Source organism: Cinclus cinclus, chromosome 3, assembly GCF_963662255.1.
Source record: "Cinclus cinclus chromosome 3, bCinCin1.1, whole genome shotgun sequence".
Classification (NCBI taxonomy): Eukaryota; Metazoa; Chordata; class Aves; order Passeriformes; family Cinclidae; genus Cinclus; species Cinclus cinclus.
In genome coordinates this window covers 60,006,708-60,027,415 of record NC_085048.1, presented here as the reverse complement: position 1 = coordinate 60,027,415, position 20,708 = coordinate 60,006,708, and the positions used below count along the sequence as shown (strand labels likewise).

General features: G+C 36.9%; 1 protein-coding gene across 1 annotated transcript in view; it reads right to left on the bottom strand.

The window, feature by feature from the left end:
- The window catches only part of SNX9 (sorting nexin 9), a 41,643-nt gene that overhangs the window by 4,409 nt on the left and 16,526 nt on the right, over nucleotides 1-20,708 (bottom strand). Inside the window, exons 4-14 of the mRNA XM_062488877.1 lie at nucleotides 19,894-20,077; nucleotides 18,976-19,129; nucleotides 17,470-17,554; nucleotides 16,640-16,765; nucleotides 16,001-16,118; nucleotides 13,004-13,134; nucleotides 11,458-11,561; nucleotides 9,071-9,174; nucleotides 6,325-6,402; nucleotides 1,080-1,156; nucleotides 20-109 (exon numbers count right to left, since the gene is read on the bottom strand). Coding sequence (XP_062344861.1) covers nucleotides 20-109; nucleotides 1,080-1,156; nucleotides 6,325-6,402; nucleotides 9,071-9,174; nucleotides 11,458-11,561; nucleotides 13,004-13,134; nucleotides 16,001-16,118; nucleotides 16,640-16,765; nucleotides 17,470-17,554; nucleotides 18,976-19,129; nucleotides 19,894-20,077 — 1,251 coding nt within the window. The remainder of the gene's footprint in view (nucleotides 1-19; nucleotides 110-1,079; nucleotides 1,157-6,324; nucleotides 6,403-9,070; nucleotides 9,175-11,457; nucleotides 11,562-13,003; nucleotides 13,135-16,000; nucleotides 16,119-16,639; nucleotides 16,766-17,469; nucleotides 17,555-18,975; nucleotides 19,130-19,893; nucleotides 20,078-20,708) is intronic.

Here is a 20,708-nt window from a genome sequence, read left to right as displayed (position 1 = left end):
AGAAAGGTTCTTCACATACCTTATGAGCTGCTATGATGTCAGGGAAGCAACCAAGAAATCCCTTATACTCATGATTTGTTTCCATCAAAAAGTGAAGGTCTTTCTTTGGCTAATGAACAAAGCATAAGCATTAGTAGAAATATCTGTGGCAAATTAATATCACAGGAAAAAAACTATGATGACAAGAAAGGGCAAGGGGAAAAAAAGGAAGGAAACAATCGGAAAAACCCAAACCAAAATACTGTTTATGCAAGTTTTTAATACATGACAAGGGTTTTTAAAAATATATAAGCTTTTTAGAGCAAGGCACTGAGCATCATTGTCCAGATGTCTCTGTTCTTTGTTTCATTTAACACTAGCTCGTGAAGTGAGGGGTTTTGCCTTAAGTTTTCACCCAAGAAGAGTTTCCAGTACAGTCTCTCATTACATGTACAAATATGTACATGCAGAGGTGCACCTCCTTAGCTGTCAATGTGGAAATGTGTTTTAAGAACTTTCAGACTCAGCCTTGAGATAAAGAGGATCTACATTTTGGAGACTTTAGGCATAACATGCTAAACATCATTGTATGTCTTGAATACCAGTCAAGGTTTATTTAAGCCAGATTTTTACTGAAGCAGGCAGCCACATGTCAAAGCAGTGGAACAGGTTCTATACACGGGTATTTCCCCAGATGGAGCAACAGCAAAATCTGGATCCTGTAGATATTTGGGGAATGCAGAGGGAAGGCAGAAACTCTGTCCTTGATTACATATCATTATTTTGTATCAGTAATGAAGACAGTTCACAGACATGAGAAAATGAACACATTTAAAGAGCAAACAATCATTTTAGTATCTTAGAAACCAGAATGTGGGCTTTCTGACCAACAGGAATGCCTTCTCATCACATTCCCCCTGAGCTGACACAGTATAGAAAAGATGAAAATGCATTTAAAAGTGTTAATAGCAATTTCATTTAATTGGTCGATAGCACTAGCAGCTATGTTTTAATCAAAGAGGAAAAAAGAAAAGTCAGAAGTAATCCAAATAGGTGATATGTTTGTACACATTATGCCATTGCATTCACAATACTCCTACCTGATCTGCTACAAGACTGGCAATTTCTTCATAAGTTTTCCCTGCTTCTGTTATTGCTCCATTGAGATCAGATTCTCCTAGAAGTAAACATCAGGGTTTGAATTACAGTAAGTCCATTGCAACAAGAAACTTGCCTTGCTTCAAGGCAAATTTATAAAATAGCCTATTAATAATAATAAATGCCTACCCATCCTTTTATAACCAGCAGAAGTAAAGAATTTAAAAAAAAAAAAACATTAAAGGAGGAAAACTGAAGGTCTAGTAGAAAATTAATCTACTACCACAGTACTAGCACTACTTACTTCCACATTTAATAATTTTATGCAGTTTAAATACATAGATATTCCTCCACGTGGGGCAACAGGAAGTCTACCGGGATGGAAAGGAAGAAAGAATGGGGAAGATTACATAAGATGGACTGGCAAAGCTGATGTGCTACTAGCCCTGAGCTCTCTGACAGTCCTGGACCATAACTATTCAAAGAGCAAAGAAGCAAAAGAAGGCTCAAGTATCTTTTTTCCTTGACAACAAGACTTCTCATCCTTTAGGGAACTCTTAGATAATATTTTCAAGCTCTGCAAAAATCACTGGTTTCGACAGTGAGTTTCTAACTTTCATCCTCATACAAAACAGATAAAAGGGCCCTACAATCTACGCTTAACAATAAAGACATCACCATAAATCCTAAGATAGACAACACCACATAACACTGTATTACTAACAAGACAGGCTACGTGGGACAAAGATGGAAACAAGCCTTACATTCTGGTATGTTTCATGCCACTTCACCTTCCCATCCATGTTAGCTTGTCCAAAGCCCGTAGTCAACAGTACAGAAAGCAAATTGAGGTAGAGAGTAGAAAGGCGAAGGTATAGTTTGCCAATATCAAGCTTCAGTTTACAAAAAAAAAAAAAAATCTTATGCTTTCAGACATGTCCTGATATTAGGCAGTGGTTAGTCTTTTATGAACTTTTAAATTTTGTTCTATAGATATTAATCAGTGACTTAATTGAAAAGTAACATAGATTTCATTAATGATTAATCTGAACATTAAAGTATCTTGTTTTACTACAACATATGGTCTAATCTCCATTAGAGATTTATTACAGATGTTATATATAATAATATAATATTATATATAATATTATAATACACTATATATTATATATATTATTATATTATATTATTATATAGAGATATATTTATTAGGATTCCTTCATTTTAGCATGTCCTAAAGGAAGCAGGGTAATGACTGAATGTTGCCTCAGTTCTATTGATCAATTCCTACTTTCCATTAGACTGGCTTCATAAAGTCAAAAAGCTGTGAGACAAAGTGACCAATCCTAAGAACTAATAAGTTCAGTAAAACAAACACTGCTAAACAAATCAGTATTTTTCTCCTATTTGGGCCTGTCAGGATAAAATAAAAATAAAACCAACACTAATTCCCATTGTGAGACTCAAGAGGTTCACAATTCATAAGATACATTCATCTTTTTGTAAAACAACAAAAAAAATTGGAGCGTGATCAATTTTATTATTTCTGGCTTAAGGCTTAGGTATTTCCAGTATTTCAGAATTCTTTTGTCTGCTTAGAGGTAACCTTGAAGTAACTGCTGCTTAGGCAACTCACTCTTAGATTTTGGGATAAAACATGGTATGGCTTCAGAGTCAGAAGCCAGGTTGGTCTAGATGTTGCTATTCAATTTATAGTGCCATAAAAGATGGTAACTTTCCCAATCTGAACAAAAAAAAAAAAAAAAAAAAAAAAAAAGAGAGAGAGAGGAAGACTATGTATATTTTAGTTGAACAGCAAAATCCTCCCTTTTTGTGCCGAGCTCACTCAAGGAACCTTCAAGTATCAGAGCTTCAAGGGATCTAGACAAACTCTCCCAACACCAATCATCTTTTATTCTCAGCATTCACAGCTTCTGAACCAATGCAAAGCTGGGAATTGCCTTCTTGACTCAGTCTGTGAAAGCTGAGTTGGGTTCCAGTGCAAGGATACGTCAGCATGTCAGAGGTTCTTTAATTAACAGAATAGCAGAAAGTCCCAAATGTATATAATAAAAATTATGTTAGTGTTCAGTACATATATTCCCAGAAGAAACAGAGGGGGCCTAAAAGCATTTAATGAAACTATAAAAAGAATAGTTAAAATGGCCAGTAATATTCCACAGATATTTCAACCCCACCACGAGGAGAAACAGATATTTTCACTGATTTACAGGCTGCATACCGTCACAAGGAGATGAAGAAAGACGTAAAACTATGAGGAGCCTATTGGAGATGCTTAAGCAGATCAGCTGCTTGGTAAATGCTGGTGATAATTATTTCAGAAGGAATACACCAGACATATTGGGGGAAGTAATACTCCAAGTCTTGATTGGGAGAGATGACTTCTTTTTGGTATATAAGTATTTTTGTTTTCTTTTCTTTCAAAGTACATTTTAATATAATTCAGTAGGGGAAATCACAAAGTTTGATGTAGTAGTTTTTCAGAGCAACGTTTTGCTTGGTAAGTACACCTCAAATTGCTACATTCAGCACACAAGCAGCTTGTAAAGCAGGATTTGCCTGTTGCTAGCTGACAGAATAGTGAAACTGCCTAACAGAATTCCCGAGGGGTGATGTAGGATTAGGAGATCTTACTATGGTTGAATGGCATACCAGTCATTCACACTTCTTAATATAGGAGAAAGACTCCTCCAGGTTTGGTGCCACAAAAGAGAAGCCATGCTATTTAAGGCTGTGTTAACCTTAGAGTATCCTATGGTACAATAACATAGGCAACACATTGCCAGGCTGCAGGACACTTCCAGGTATATTCTGGTACTGTCCAACACACATTTTTGGACCAGATCATGCTTGCCAAGTGTGCATACTTGGAACCAACTGGGCAGTACATAAGCCCATTGCCAAGTTAAATCAGAACCTTTCAGTGTGTCCTTAATAGTTTTAAAGGTAACCTTGCCTCTGCAAATACTGGGGAAAGATCCCCAAAGCACACACTGGGGCTGGCAATAAATAGATCAGGCTCATTCTGTAGCATGAGAACAAGAGCTGGAGTGAGTCAGATTGACAAGTGTATCTTGCCTGGTGCAATCTTAAATATTTTAAGCTAGAAATTAGAAGATAAGGCAGTAGACATCACCACACATAAGGATTTGCAGAGCAAGCAGGCATCACTAATGAAAGTGGTATGGACAGTAGATACATCCCATCCTAACTATGCAAATGAACCAACTAACAGTAAATGCAGTATGTCAGAAGTCACCTACCAGTACCTAGAAATGTTTCTGTCATCAAATCAGTCATTGCAATCTTTAGTGGCCTATAAGCTTAAATTTTCAGAACTTTCAGTATTACAAAAAATCCAAAAAACCGACCCAACCAAAATAAAAAGACAAGGATGAAGAGATTCAGCTCCCAACAGAAACTGAACTGAGTGTCCTTAAGCATGGCTGAATGAGCCATTCCTCTTTACTGATTGTCCAGAAAAATCATACATCATACTCAGCCTAGCTACTACAACATTGGAAGCAATGTGTCTTCTTTTAAATACCGAGATCTGGAAAGCCATGTCCCATCAGTTTAAATCCAAGTGCTTACATCTCTTGCACAGAATCTGCTTAATCCATAGACCTGAACCTGATAGAAGGATCAAAAAAGTCCATACATGAGTAGCAGGCAGGACATAGTGAGAAAAGCAGTGAGAAGCCATTTAAAGCCATATCTGCATCCTACTTGCTCTGTCTTCCTGGGAACTCAAATTAAAAAGCAAATATTCTCATATATTATTACGTTGGAAATAATACAAGGTACAAGTTATTGAAAACAGCAAAATGTGGAATCAAGGCAAAGGCATCTGTAGGAAGGGCACTTTTCTCAACAAGATACAGGTACAACCAACTAGGACTAGGCAAAGAGCAAAGACATGCTTACCTTGTTCCCAAACTAACTATGGGATCTATTTTTTCATACCATTCAAATATGCTGGAAATCAACTCGAAGCTTTCCTTTCTAAGGCTGATATAAAATTTTGTATCCTAGCTTTTTGACATACTGTTTTCCCTTTACCTTGGCAAAAGAAAGTGCTAGAGCCCAAGCAATTTTCAGTCCTTTCTCAAGACTTCTTGCTACAGATTTTATCCAGGCAGGATTTACAGTTTTCTAACCCATGCTAAAAATGCATAACCATGCAAATCCCCTATTTCATTCTGACATCCAAAAGTGACTTTTTAGGCAATATGCTATGCTCAATCCTAAGCAGTCATCCTGTTGAAGTACAGGACAGAGAAGATCGCATTTCAGAAGACTGTATTTTAGTACATCATTTATGGGACTAAATGGTTTAAGATTATAAAGCAAGAGACAGATAAGTAGTCAGAGTCAGTACTGGTCAACTGAAATTTCTAAGATGGAAACATTTCAGGAAGCGTCTATGCTACAATATTTAAGGTCTTAGAACACAGTAATTTTGCTATCAAGTCTAGAAAGAAAAAACAAAACCTCAAACTCCTTTGAAAGGAGAATCCAAAGGAAAACTGACTCAACAGGCACTCTCTGTATATGAGGAAATATTTACCAGTTGTCTGGAAAACATCAATAGAACTTAACAAATCAAAGAAGAATTTAAAATTTGGTCTAAAGACTACATTTTAGGAAAACCTTGAGCAATTGACACCCTCCTTTTCCCTCCCACAACTTTCATACCTAACACGACAGGCTCTTTTTCAAGGCTCTTGAAGGAGAAGCAAAGGTGAAGGACAAGAAAAGGCTACCATAGCCAGCCCTTCAACCCACATAATGGGTTACAAAACGTTGTAGGTTTTCCATCATCATGTGGATTTGTTGTATCATAGAGTCACACAATTGTCCTGTGACAGCTATTTTTCAAGGCTGCATTTTTTTCTCCTTTCCCTTTGATATCACAGAAATGCTACAGCATGTTTGGTCAGTCAGGTCACTGGCCAGATTATATATTAAGAGATCAAACTAAACTCTTCCACCACCACTAACGCACCACAAGATTATACAGTGAGAGAAGACAAGATTGCAGACTAGAACATTAAAACCCCAAAACATACACAGAAGAAATGTTTCACTTTTTTTTCCAGAACCATGTTTGACATTTAAATCTCAAAGAGGAAAGCACTAAGATCTTCAGAAAAAGAAAAATGTAGCATGATGTAATTAAAATACCTCTTTTTAAGCAAAATACAAATGAAGCTATAGAAGTACCTTGGTAGCCACTAGTGCTGAAGACAAGTGCCAGGCTCTGCAATGCTTTTCCAATCTTCTGGTATTCCTTGGGTAGTGCTGAAAGTGGGAAAAGGATGAGGAAAAGAGGGGAAACAAAAGCAAAAAACCAACAAGGGTAAGTGAGACTAAATCTGCAGCATTTCCAAAACTTGATGAAGTAGATGTCAAAAAAACCAAGGTTTTACATTTTCTCTAGTGACACGTTTATAATAATATTCTTCACCCCCTCCCCTGCTACACGTGTTCTAAAACTAGATAGAGCAATTGCAATCTGGATTCTTAAAAGGTACAAACACTTGGGGAAATGGTGTGTGAATGCTATTAAAAAAAAATGAAATCTCATTGCATTTCTAGCTCAGTCCTCCTATGCATACAGTGAGGTTTTTTCCCTCCCCCTCGTGGGGGAAAGAAGAGGGGAAAGTGCTGCAGTGTGATATGGAAAATAGGTCTCAATATTTTAAGAGAGGAGATTATTATATAGATCCATAATATCTAAACTGTCTTCAAATCATGAATTTTAATTTAAAGGCACTAAAAAACAAGATTATCTAGGTATAAAAATTATGCAAGTATCTGAATAATAAAATTGGTTTTATAATCTATTTATTGAATATGCATGCATAAATTGCTCCATCACAATTAAATCAATCAGCTATGATTTATGAGCACATTCATTATTAACACTTTGAACAACACCACTTCAGAGGCCTAAAATGCAATCGGAAAAGCAAAAGCAATTTTTTATATGCTGCCAATGCTAGTCAAAAAAAAACAAGTAGATATGGGTTTTGTTATCAAATATTTGTATTCAGAGGGTAAACTGCCCCGGCAAATAGAAGGTTTTTAGCTTCCCTAGCATCCCACAGAATCTGATTTTTACAGAAGAACCCCTTTGTGTGGTATAAAAAAACACCACAAAGCCCCCAAATCAACCCACCACCCCAACTGCCGAATTTTATTGATTATCTTTGATCAAGCTCTTCTCCAGAAGTCAGGCTATTTATGATAACTGATATGTCTTACACAAGGAGTACAATTTAGAGTACTGGAGTTTTGTTATCAGCCACTACATTGATACTGAATCTCCAGTGGAAACTATAGTGAAGAACCTTTGTTTTCCTTTTACATGTATTTAAGAAGTTTCCACTGTCAGTTATTTTAAATCTCAGTGAATGCAAGGCATGTAACTATTGCTCAGGAAGCGCCAAAAATACTTCCGATTAAGAGTCAAGTCTACAGCTGACAAGGAACTTAAAACCTAAGAGACTACTAAAATTTTGCATGTTCCAGTCTGTGAGTCTCTCTTTTGTATTCAGTATGAATATCTGGAAAATTAAACAAAATTTTTGACACAATCACTACTGTATTGCTTCATCTGAGCTAACTGATTAGTAGTTGTAAGTATTAGAAGAGTCATTCACTATCTAAAGCACTAGTGTTGTAAGTTCAGGAAGACTTTAGCAGTTAAAAACATACTGAATTTCTACTGTAAGCACAAGTCACAGCCAGCCCTTGATTTGATCATTGCTTCTGTAACTGGAAAGCAATGCTGTTTTTCTAGTCTCCTCTGAGGAACCTTATTCCTTCCCCTGTTCTCCAGTTTCCCCTCAGTATAATTTGCTAGTGAAGCAAGTTCTGTATCACGTTAGAGCTCTGTCATGCATTAGACTATTTTTGACCAGCAGGAGTGTCAGTGGTGTGTAGAAGGAAACTCGATTTATTCAAAGTTGGGAAATGGAAATAACTTAAAGTTAATATCCTATAGATACTAAAGTCTAATGTAATGACAAGAGATGGAGCTTTTACATTTCCCATTCTCTCTGGTCAGCCCCAAATACTCAACTGTAGTGTTAGATGAGCAAGAGGCAAAAACATAACTCAGGAGATATACTTCAAGTTCTGGGGACAATGTTTTGGGTTTTTTTGAGGGCGTTAAAAGGAGAGTAAAAACATTTAGGGAGATTCAAGGAGATTTATGTGATAGGTCTTTGGTTGCCAGACACTACAGCCTGCCCTGAAGTGTTTCTTATGATCCTCAGCTGTAGTACCTGCTTCCTTTCAATAGCTGCCTTGTGGTGGCCACAAACACTGAACACTGCTGTGGACTAGGAAATTAGAGCCCAGGCAGAGTCATAGGGACTTGGTGTGAAGTTCTGCAACCCTAAATATCTGTGGGAAGGAAGAGACAAGATAGGAAAAAAAAGAATTGGGCTAAAGATTAAGTTAGAATCAAGTTGGTTTTTCTTTTCTTTTTCTCTTAAACTCATTTCATCTTTAAATCACTCCTCCTAGCATGCAAGGATCCTAAATAAGGGGTTAATAAGATGCAATTATTTGAAAATATTATTTCATCAAATAAACAAGTCTATTTTGCCCATGCCACTAAAATGTAAATAAATGACCAATATATAAGAACAGGTCCAACAAGGGGCTTTAGCTGCATTACCAAAATTATTTAAGTATTTTGAAACCTATGGGCAGGGAACAGATATTTCTGAGATAAAGAAATAAAACAAACAACCCCGAAAAAAGGTCCACATCAAACATAATAACAAAGAACTTGCACACTTTATACTCTTAGACTGAAAACAGCCAGAATGCTGTGTAATTCCCATGATAATTTAGGAGTTTTTTTAAAGATGTGCCTTGAATTATACACATTTAAAAAAAAGAAGAAGGAGAAAAGCACCACAGCAACGACTGCTGAGTTCAGAAGGACACTTACGTCCTGTACACCTCTTCCAGTGCTCATGTCCCACTGTCAGCAGCTCTTTAACTCCATCATCCATTGCTTTGGTGAACCTACCCACTGCATCACATTTCTGTTCTCTGTTGCATTTTGAGAAAGCAAAAACAAAAGGCAGTTTAATAGATGCATAATGTTAACTTTAATTACAATACTGAAATGTTTAGTAATGTCAACCAGGTCTTAAAAAATATGAGAGATAAAAAATCAATTCCATGAAATTTCTGCCATTTCACTGAATTCAGAATTCCCCTCTTTAGATAAAGGCATTATTTGTTCCATTTTTCCTCCTCTGTTAGACTTGTAGACATGTGGCACTGGACTAGCACTCTTATTACAGTGTAATAGAAGCAGTGAAATTCATACAACATTGAAAAAATAAAAAGAAAATAACTGTGTCAGCAGATATTTTGATAGAAGTCTAACAAAGTGAATAAAAATTAATATAACAACTCTCCTAGGAAAATATATATGCATACTTTCATATTATATTGTCAATATCATTGTGCTGAGTTACATTATAGGGAGCAACAAAAAAGAATTCTGAAATAGTATGTGCCTTTATTCTCCTCTTTAAGCTTGTTTTCATGCAGCTATCAGAGTTTTCCATTAACACAGCACTGCATACATAGCAGTGATTTGTGAACTCCACAAAAGAAAACTAAACATATTTTATCATTTCCAATGAGATTTATTTAAACTGCATCAGATCTTACAAATGTTCTCAGCCAAAGCCTGTACAAGACAGATTTGACAGCAAGGGGACACAGTGTCCCAGAGCCAGGACAGCAGCTCCAGCTGCGGCCCAACAACCTAGATGTTCCCACTTCCCCACCAGCACTTCCTCCCTCAGCTGGAAACCACACACACGTAGTTATTTGCACAAAACCAGCACCTGGACTTTCTAAGAGGCTCTTGCTTTACTCCCCTTACCTCAGGAGCAAAACATCCTTTAATTTTCTGAACTTCATACTTCATAGTATCAAGACCACCAAAAATGCTCATGAATCTGTGCAGGACTATCAAAATACTAGCAAAATTGTTCAGTAAAGAACATCTTCACACTGAAGAACCTAAGAGTTATTGAACAAGATGGTTTGTCCCCTTTGTAAGTGGAGTAATGCTTTTCAAGTCTCACACCCACATTTAATGCACTAGAACATGTGGATATCTGAGATGGCTACAGCCAGTCCCCAGCACTACTCCAGGCTGCCAGCCCCAGTCCTGGAACCCATACCCCTGGTGAGCATTCTCCTTGGTCTGGTGTGCCCTCCCTGCTTGGGCATAAACTGTTTAGCAGACCACGTGCTGGGCACTCTCTGCCAGGCATGTGTACTCAGTACATCCCCTCTCCTGCAACCTGGGGACAAAATCCTCCCTCATTCACCCCTTCAGCTTTTACACCACTGGGATATACAGAAACCACATCACTTAAGCAAAGTAGTCAAGGTTGAAACCCCTACGGCTGAAGTGTAAGTCACCTAAAAATGTGCATGTTTTTCTGCTGGTACAGAAGTGCTACCACACAGCTATTATATCCACTCAATATGCACTGCATCACTTGCATAAATCCTGTATTGGGTGTAGATACACTACTGCTTTGCTACTAAAAACACTTCTATCCAGTTTATCCACACATACACAAAACATTATCCAGGTTTCTGTGTTCCACAACAGCAAGGAAAGCATGTCATACATACTACATCTCCTAAGAAAAAATATTAAGCCTAAAGGACTGAAATAAAGGCTGCATAGTAAATCCAGTCTTTAAATCTGTGAAACCCAAAGGTTTATCACCTACATAATATACATTTAAAAGTGCATATATATGTAATATACACACGTGTAAAAGAAATACATCCATTTGCCCTTCCAGAATGAAATTTGATCATTTAAGTCACTTTTCATCTTTAACAGCTTTCCACGGATTACAGATATTCAATTCATACTGTGTGTATATTACATACAACAATTTTACAGAAACATTGTTCAGCTTATTGGTCCATCTCCAATTATCCTAAGGTACTTGGTAAGTTTAGCATGTTTTGGAACAGTTGAAAGATTAAATATCAAAACATACTTCCACAGCAATATAAAACATAACTCCATAGAATCTGACAGTACTCCATCTTATCAACTAGTTTTACATAAATTGTTTTCCGATTAATATTCACCCACTGAGGTCAAAAAGACATCACAGTGTTCCACAAAATATTGGAGGGGTTGATATGAAAATCTTATTATTTAAACAATTTTTCAGCTCTGCCTTGATGAATACCTCTTCAAATTAATGAATATATGTGATTATTTCAGCATCTGTTGTATACCCAGATGCATAATGCCCATACAAAAAGAAATCACCTTACATTTCTACCATGTCCAGGTCAGGAGCTTCCGGTTCCATTGTAGAAAAGATCATGACTCCTACAGTTTCGTCTTTTTCTGCCTTCCGCTTTCCAGTTTTCCACTCCTAAAAAAAAAAAAAAAAAGAAAAAAGAAAAGAGACACACAAAGTTTGACCACCACTCATCCTCCTTTAAGGGCATGTGCTTAAGGAGTGAATGAAAGAAAGGTTTAGGAGAACTGTTAACCAACAGACCACCCCTGAATTAATACCTTTCATTAAGAAATGAAAACTTCAGAAGAGCCAAGGCTTTTTACAGTTTCCCAAAGTTCTCCCCCTCCTCCTTTGTGCACTTGGTATCTAAATTCTGGGATCAGCACACCCTTCCTGTGTATTACTTGTATATTGAAATACAGTGTAACAGCAATGATATTCAGCTGTCTCTGCACACAGGGTAAGTCTCATATCAGAAGCTGCTCAAGAAGATCATGAAACTATTATGCAATTATCATACTAAGTTCTTAGTGGCTGAAAACTCCCTGTGTATTGCAACATCTGTTCTGTTTATACATCTATAAATAAGAAACTAGGAAGTGCCGATGAGCTGGCAGACTTATACAACTCCCCACTAACCATTCAACCAACATTTCACCAGGACTACTACTTACTATGTTCTTAAGCCTCTGCTTACAGGATCACAGAATAATTCTGGTTAGAAGTACCTCCAGATGTTTGTAGTTCAACCTCTGACTCAAAACTGGTCAGCTGTGACTTTAGTCACAGGAGACTTGATCCTTGGAAATTTTTAAGACCAGATTGGACATTTTACTTTTTCAGTAACTTCTATCTGTATTTAGAAGTAGGACTCTTTTGAGCAGAGCAGAGCAGACCAAGAGAGTTTTTCTGTTTATTTCCTCATTAGTAACAGAGCTGGAGCTCAATCATGAAGAAACCATTATCTCCTATAAGTTACTAACTTAATTTATCATTTACTGAAGATATTAAAATGTCTTTTAAAAAAACATTAAAAAGTGTATGTGTGAATAAAAAATGGCTGGTTATATCAGGTAAGGCTCCAACACAGTGCTATTAAAACCCACTTCAGTGAAAAACAGTGGTTTTGAGGGATGGGGATGGTGCAGGGGGTTGTTTTTAAATATACCAGAGGATCAGGCACAATCTAGATCTGCTATGAAGTAGCTTTTGTTAGAAGAGCAGCACCACTCAGAGGATCACAGTGATTAGTAAATCTATCAGGGACAGTGCAGGGCAAAGGCCAAAACAGTTTTATGTATGTTCCTATTCTGCTGGAGGATACAAACTGTCCCTTGAAAGGCTGGCGACAAAGTTACTTTGAAGAGCACAACTGTGTGGGAATGGTGTGTAGCCATTTCTCAGGAGCAATTTTATGCCTTGTTTTGACCAATCAGCTGAGCTAGGAATCCCAGCAGTTTCCAGCCTGTCACTGCTGCCCACAGTGGGGCGGCTACAGAGCCGAACTCTTGGTTTGAAGGGGAACAGCAATTCCTCAATCTCAGTCTGTGCATGAACATTATTTCATTTCCAACCTTCTCATCTCGGAAATTGAGAAATTGCTGGAAAACTTCGCTTTCTGAGACGACAGGATGGCGACACATTCTCGTCATCCAAGCTTGCAGCCTCTCCATGCGCATTTTGATAAATTCTTCTTCAAAGCGCCCTGTTAAGACATTGAACAATAATTGTTACATTTACGGGCTAGCACCTTCATATTTATTTATTTTTTTTACTTTAAATTGAAATTACCTGTAATTCATCTGGTGAGTTATTAACAATTTAATGACTCAGAACTTACAAGAATCACAGAATCCAGAGTTAGAACGTACTCACAAGGATCACTGAGTCCAACTTGTGTATAAATGGCCCATTGTGCTAACAAATCAAAAGAACCTTAAATTACAGTATATTGATTACTGATCAAGAGTTCTCCTTTATAATATAGCCGGGAAATATTAAAAAAACCTAATACCCACTCACAATTCAATTTTCTTTTTTTAATCTAATAAACTTTTGGATGGAAAAATTAGGTATTCAGATGACCCAAGAAAAAAGCCAGGCACAGGCTTGGAATGCAGGTATTTTTCTGGTACAGTTTAGTTAAGTCTTGGTCAATATGACATTCAAAAACATTGAAGAAAAAGGAATTACAATCCAAGTTGCCACGTACAAGCTAATAAAGCACTGAAATCAAAATGCCCAAAATCACTGAAATTGGACTGCTCAAAAATATTTTAAATTATTCAAATACAAATCACAGATTTAAAAAGCAGTGCCTCCTTTAAACATAATTCCATATAGGTAAACTGGGGAAAAAATAAAAAAAAATACCAATAAATCATATGCATAAACTGGTTAGAATATACACATACATGTATGACTATAAGTGATGTTTTTTGTACTTAAGATATTTTTAATACAAACTAAATAAGTAACCATTTTTTTCTTAAATCAGAAATGCATCATCACTGTGTATGCATAAGAACCTTTTAGTTCTAATAGAAACTGTCTTCTTGATAGAATCCTTTCTAATTTTAAAAAAATGCACAACAACAAACTTTTAAAGCATACAGTGAACAGGATCTGAAAGGAAAGAGAGTCCTCCAGCACCTAATTCTTCTGATTTCCATAGCAGCACAGATGACAAACCTTGAACACATGTACTGTTTCAATATAATTCTACTGCATAGTTACTATGGCAGCAGATCTACAAAGTTGAGTTTTTTGAGGTTTGGGTTTTTCGTTTTTTTGCAAATACAGAAACTAGCAAGACTAGCAGGTAAATAACAGAACTAATGGAAAATGGACTTTGTCTATGGGTATTTTGCCTGCAAATCAGCAAAAAAAAAAAAAAAACAACCCAAAAAACAACAACAAAAAAAAATGCAACAAAACACCACTAGGAAGAGACATTCTATACAATTTAGTAATCCTTTGTTTCATTTTTAATCTATACAGAAATCTCCATAGCATTTATGCAAGGAGTGCAGACAGTGCAGAACAGTAGCAGTTGGATGTTACATGCTGGTGACTGAGCATATCATTGCTAGTGTATTATCAAAACCAGGATCTTAACAGTGTCAGTCTAGAGTCTTATTTTGTCAAGACCCACTGACAGAAATGCTTTTATAGACAGTCTTCAGAAAGAAGCCTCCTAGACACAGTGAAAGATAAGCACCCCTGTTACAGTTTCATCATGTTTCAAAACGAGAGACACAGTGGTTTTTTTTTTTGTTTTTTTTTTTTTTTTGTTTTTTTTTTTTTTTTTTTGCATGGGGCAAAGTATTCTCTCCCACAGATGCCAGAAGACAGAAATTCACAGAAATTTTGCCAAGATGTGATACCAGACTCTTGGGTCTTTTAAGAAATAGTTACAATGAAATCTAGAGACCCCATCGTATCTTCTGGTTTCCTTTTAGTAGAGATGCACATGTTTAAATAAAAATGCTGGTCAATTCTAAACACAAGGCTAAGGGGAAGGAGTCACTTCCTCACTTTTCAGTTTCCTCGGCATTTATCCCAGCAACTTCATCAATGCTTAGCTTTCTTCGAACACAGCAGAGCTGCTGCATTTTGAGTGATGCCCACAGCCACATGGTTGGCGACATGCCAATGCTTGTATGTTTGGTTTTGGCTCTTTATCCTAAATGTGCTATAATCTGACCAAAAACATACAAGTGAAAATGGGCTAAAGTAATGAAGTTTCCTCCTATACAGGTGTTGATTCTTTTCTTCACATGCACTCTAGCACAGTCTTGTAGAAAGGGAGCCAGAGACTACTGAAAATGCATAGGCATTGTCATATACTGTTGCAATGATTAAATTTATGTGCATTTAAAGGACTCAATCCCACTTTTCTTAAAGTCAGAACGAGATTTCCACAAGCTTCAGGCGGTTTGGTCAAGCTGAACTGACATCAAACCACAGCAGAACACTATATGAATGAAAGATGCTTTCTAAATAAAGTATGAAATCAAGCAAGAGGAGAAACAGCTGCAACATTTCACTTGGAAGCAAAAAGCCCCCGGTTTGTCAGGGGATGCTCCCTTTCCTCAGGGAACTTTCTGTCAAAAGCCCCTATGACATAACATATGTACAATCAAATGCAAAAGAGAACAACCCAAACAAAACCAAACACAATGCACACCTCTCCCTCAAAAAAACCCCATGCAAAAACATTCGCCCAGCCAATCAGCAAATACTGAACATAAATAGCTATCTCTTCTCTCCAATAGTAATTATTATTTCATATAGTATCTAGGGGGATTTGTTTTACTTTTATTTACCTACTTTTTAAACCACTGGACTAGGTAATTGAACCCGAGTTTTGAAGTGATTCTCCTAGTACTGATGTGTTATCAATCAGTCATAACAACTCATCATAAGTTTTGAGTGGAGAAAGGTCAGGGTTTCTTTGACACCTTCTTTAAAAATAATGGGAAAAACAATCAGTAAGAAATAATGGAATCTTATAAAAAAAACAATTTCCTTATTTCCCATTCCATGAATTCAGAACTGGGAATAATTACCTGTTACTTGCTTGTCTGGAAGAGAAGGGATTGGAATGGCTAATCCAAATTTAACCAGGAGCCGCTCATACAACCAGTCAAAGTGCTTATATCTGTGGTTGACAGACCGATTAGTGTTCTGTAAGAGAAACACAACTCTGAACTTGGACAGGCATCTACACTTATCATAGAATCACAGAATGACTAGGTTGGAAGAGACCTTCAAGACCATCGAGTCCAACCCATGCCCTAACACCTCAACTAAACCATGGCACCGAGTGCCACATGCAGTCTTTTTTTAAACACATCCAGGGATGGTGACTCCACCACCTCCCCAGGCAGACCATTGCAGTACTTCATTGTTCTTTCCATGGAAAACTTCTTCCTAATATCCAACCAATAGTTCCCTTGGTGCCTAGTCACAAGAAACAAGCATGACCAGAATGGTAAGCACATGGAATGTAAAGAAAATTTATGATTTAGAGCCTTAATACAGAAGAATTTGAAATTCTAGGAAAAAAAGCAAATCCTTGGGATAAAAAAAATATGACAACTACTACTTACTCTTACGACACTCCTACCAAGTCATACAAACTGTTATTAATATGTACAAATGACACATATTTGCGAGGCAAAAGATCCTGTTTCAGATACACTTACAGTGCAGGTCAGCTGATACTCAATGTAGCTCTTGAGACCATACATTTTAGAACCTTTTTTGGGATCTGCAACCACACAGTCAAATGTAGAGGTAGGATATACCCACATTGGGCCATAATCACCAATCTGTAAGAAATTGCAAATATTATCTTTAAATACATCATTTTGCACCAGCTGCAAAACAGGAGACAAATATCTTCTTTCTTCACTTGAGAGTTTCCACTGATTTCAGTACGAGGCGGAGAGTCTGGAAAAAAGAGGGGTTTCTTGCAAGCAGGGACAAATTACCACAGTTGACTTTATCCTATGTGTTTTCCAAATTTTCCAAAATAACAAAGGAGTGGTGAATTCTAGGGCTATTTCAACCACATTTCACTAGAACGGCACATACACAGGAGAGTTTGGTTTTTAGATCAGAAAATGATCTGACCATCATATTGCATGAATACTGCAAACCTCTACAAATGTAGCTCTTCCATGTTACTATCTAGATAATGAATAGACAGTGTAATGCATTTGCTCTGCATGCCAATCCCAAAAAGAGCCTATGTTCATCACAAGTAATGCAGATACAGCATGAGGAAAAAAGTACTGAAAATAGTAATCATCATTACACTTACGATTTTATTATGACAGTTGTATTTCTAATTATATGTTCAGTATCAATTTCTTCTGACCCAAATATATATAGTAATCTTGAGGATAAAAGTTCAGTTGAAAAACAGGAAAAGGTAAGCAGGATTATAAAACCCAACCAACCAACCAAAAAAAGAAAACCAAAAATCCCATACCGCCCATACAAAAAAAAATTATACATAACCACTACTTACAATTATGGGAATTTTTTCTTTGGGTTTTGCTAGCTGCTTTGCCAACAGATACTGTTCCATTCCAGGTTTTGCAAATCCAGGAAATCTAACAGGAAAATGAAGTGATAAGTTATTGTCAGATTCTCCTTCCTTTGACATATGCAGAATTAACTGCCGTTACAGGAAAACACACTAAGTATTTCTCAAGTATAGAAAAGAGTTTATGTGAATTAATGTAACAATCAACATTTTGCAATGAAAAAGCAGAAAATTTTTGGCTACTGACATCCAAGTTTTTTGTGTCTTGCGTGTCTGTGTGTTTAACAGGTCCCTTCTCTTGGCAGAGCAAAGTGGTTATTCGTGCTCTGCCGTCCATCATACCAAACACAACAGGAGGACACAAAGCAACATCTATCACTTCTCTGCAGCCCCACCCTCTCTGGAAACACCACACACACACACACACAGATGCTCATGCACCTGAGATTTCAAATTATGAGAATTCAACCATCTGAAAGAATGATAAACAGAAGATCTATTACGTGCTTCTAAACATGAGTTATTTTATATCATTTATCCACCAATTAAAAGAAAGCCAAACAATCACTATAATGTTCTTAAAAAAAAAAAGGAAATGTTCTTATAAAAAGCAAATGGTGCTTCCTTCTAATTAGGAAGATAATTAGCCCTTGAAGTATTTCTAACCTGCTTGCAGAAACATGAGCAGTAAAGTAGGACACACACCATAGACAAAAAAAAAATCTCTTAAATAAAGAATTTTTGTGAGTTTACAACAAGTAAATAATGATGCAATCATGCAACACTGGACATAAGAACCCACTGATGAACAAAATTAACTAATCATGCAGAGACACTTGATTTTAGTTAGATATCCAAGGAACCATTGTTATACAATCCTTTTCCACTCTGCCTTTCATCCACTTAGAGATTACCACATACTAGCTCTCAGAGTAACAGCAGTTTTAGAATAAACAAATATTAAGCTGCAACATAAGATAATGCTAGCTATCCTGACAAAACTTGACACTACTCTACGATTTTTCTCTATAAAATCAAACTTTCTGTGGCTCAAGAATCAACCTGTATGATGCTCACAGTACAACAGAACTTTTCCCCACCAGAAACTCAATTTGCTCAAGAACTCTGGGTCAGCATCTCTGATCAGTTTCTACTGTATGGACAAGTCATCCACCACCTTTGACTTTCATTAAGAGCAAACTGTCAAAGACAGTTAAATTTTAAAGACTTGAAGTTCAGGCATTGTGAAAGTGTCATCTGCCTGTATGACACCTCCAAAAATTATACAGCTTTGTCAAGTACTTTCAAGCTTTCAGGGATCTGTGTCCTCTGCTTGCTTAAGGAGTATTCTGAACTACAAATCCACCTGCTCTTCTGCCCCAAAACTGTAATATTTACATTGCTTATTTCAAGGATGTTGAATTTACACATCTTGACAAATTCCAATTCTCTTCAATATATATACATTTCCTTTGCATTTTCCATTACTTGTTAAGTGGTAACTTCATAGCAGCTGCACGAGAATTTCCACGCTGGATCCCCCCAGCCTCTGATGCTTCAGTCTCCTTGTAACCAAGGTAAGATGGTGAAGTTGATTTTGGGTCATCCCAGTCATCATCCCAGTCATCGTCATCAGCAGCTGCTTAAGTACAGGAGGGATCAGGGGATAGGGAAAGGAGAAAGTTACATAATTTCTCTTCAAAAGCAGAAGCAGCTTTTCAGCACTCACATAGGAATAACCAACCAGGTAAATATATTAAAATCTCTTTCAGCCTTCTATTTTAAGATTCCTCCTCAATTACCACTACCTCCATCAAATACAACCTGAAAAGCAACTAGAAATCCACTGAGGAGGAGGGAAAAAACAATAGAATAAAAAATAAAGAAGAGATGATGGTGTGTTAAGATGAACTCAGTTGTGTTCCATATCCACAGACTCCAAGTTATCATTCCCTTGTTATGAGCTTTCCCCTTAATTTAAGCTGTTACTACAAAAAGGTAGAGAGGCCTTCTAAAAGGCTAGTCACTTCTTAGAATTAAGTATTTAAGAGACTATTCCTTCAAAGGCCTGAGAGCACAAATTCAAGGGAGTTTAAAAGTTCCAGTTATGCAAGCTGAACAACATGCCTGAGAATAGATCATGTATGCACAAGACTTTGGTTCGTTAGATTTACATAAAAATTTGAGGTGTCTGTTACTGTGGATCCAATTTTTTAAAAAATTATTTGATTTTTAAAGCCCTTATTATTTTAGCACCCAGTTTATCCACATGGGAATGTACTATTAGGAAACTGGTTTGGTTTTGTGTTTTAAATAAGCCATGGTCTATAATTATGAAAGAGAAAATAATTCTTACCTCTACTGTCCACCTACTCTATTTTTTAAAAAAGTGCATTTTTAGCATACCTGGTCCTTGATATGCCTGTGGATGACCAAATGCTGCTGCTGCCTCCCAGTTATTTGAAGCACTGTTTCTCTGTCCAGCTGTACTTTCAGGTTTCGTTCCCCAGCTGTCAACAGTATTTCCATTATCCCAGTTCCCAGACTTCCCAACATTCCAGCTGGACCAAGGATCATTGGCAATGCTTGCCTACATTGTATAAAGACAAAAGTAAAGAAGAAATGCTGAAGAAATGAGCAACAACCACGTACTTTCTTCTTGAAGTCTTTCATCTCCTTCTGGTAGGCTGACTTTGCATTCAGCACTTCACTTGTTTGATCTAGAAGCAGCTGCCAAATCTTGCATTTCCAGCTACACAACTCTTGCACGCAGCAAGCACTTGGAAGAACTGATCAGCTTTCCAGCAATGTGACACCAATACATACTGATAAGAGTGCTTCTCCTCAGGGTAATTAAATTATTTGTTGCAACAGTGTTAGGAAGCAATTTCACCCATGATAACTATTTTACACTGACACCTTATTAAGAATGGTACTTGTGAACTATTAATTACCTAAAGACACGGGCTGATTAGCACATTTAAAACCAGAACTCAGAAGTCAAGAATTAGGTTTTTACAAATACTTATTTTGTCAACTGACATTAGTGGCTTTACTAAAAGCAAATAATAAATTGCCCACCCATGCCATCACTACTGGTGTGGCAGTTAGGGAGTTAAAAGCCTAACCTGCAGAGCTTCCCTATCAGAGCTTAACTCATTCACAGTGAAGATGGGGAAGAAAACCGACATCTGCCAGGGAACAGTTTGGTATCTCCCTGT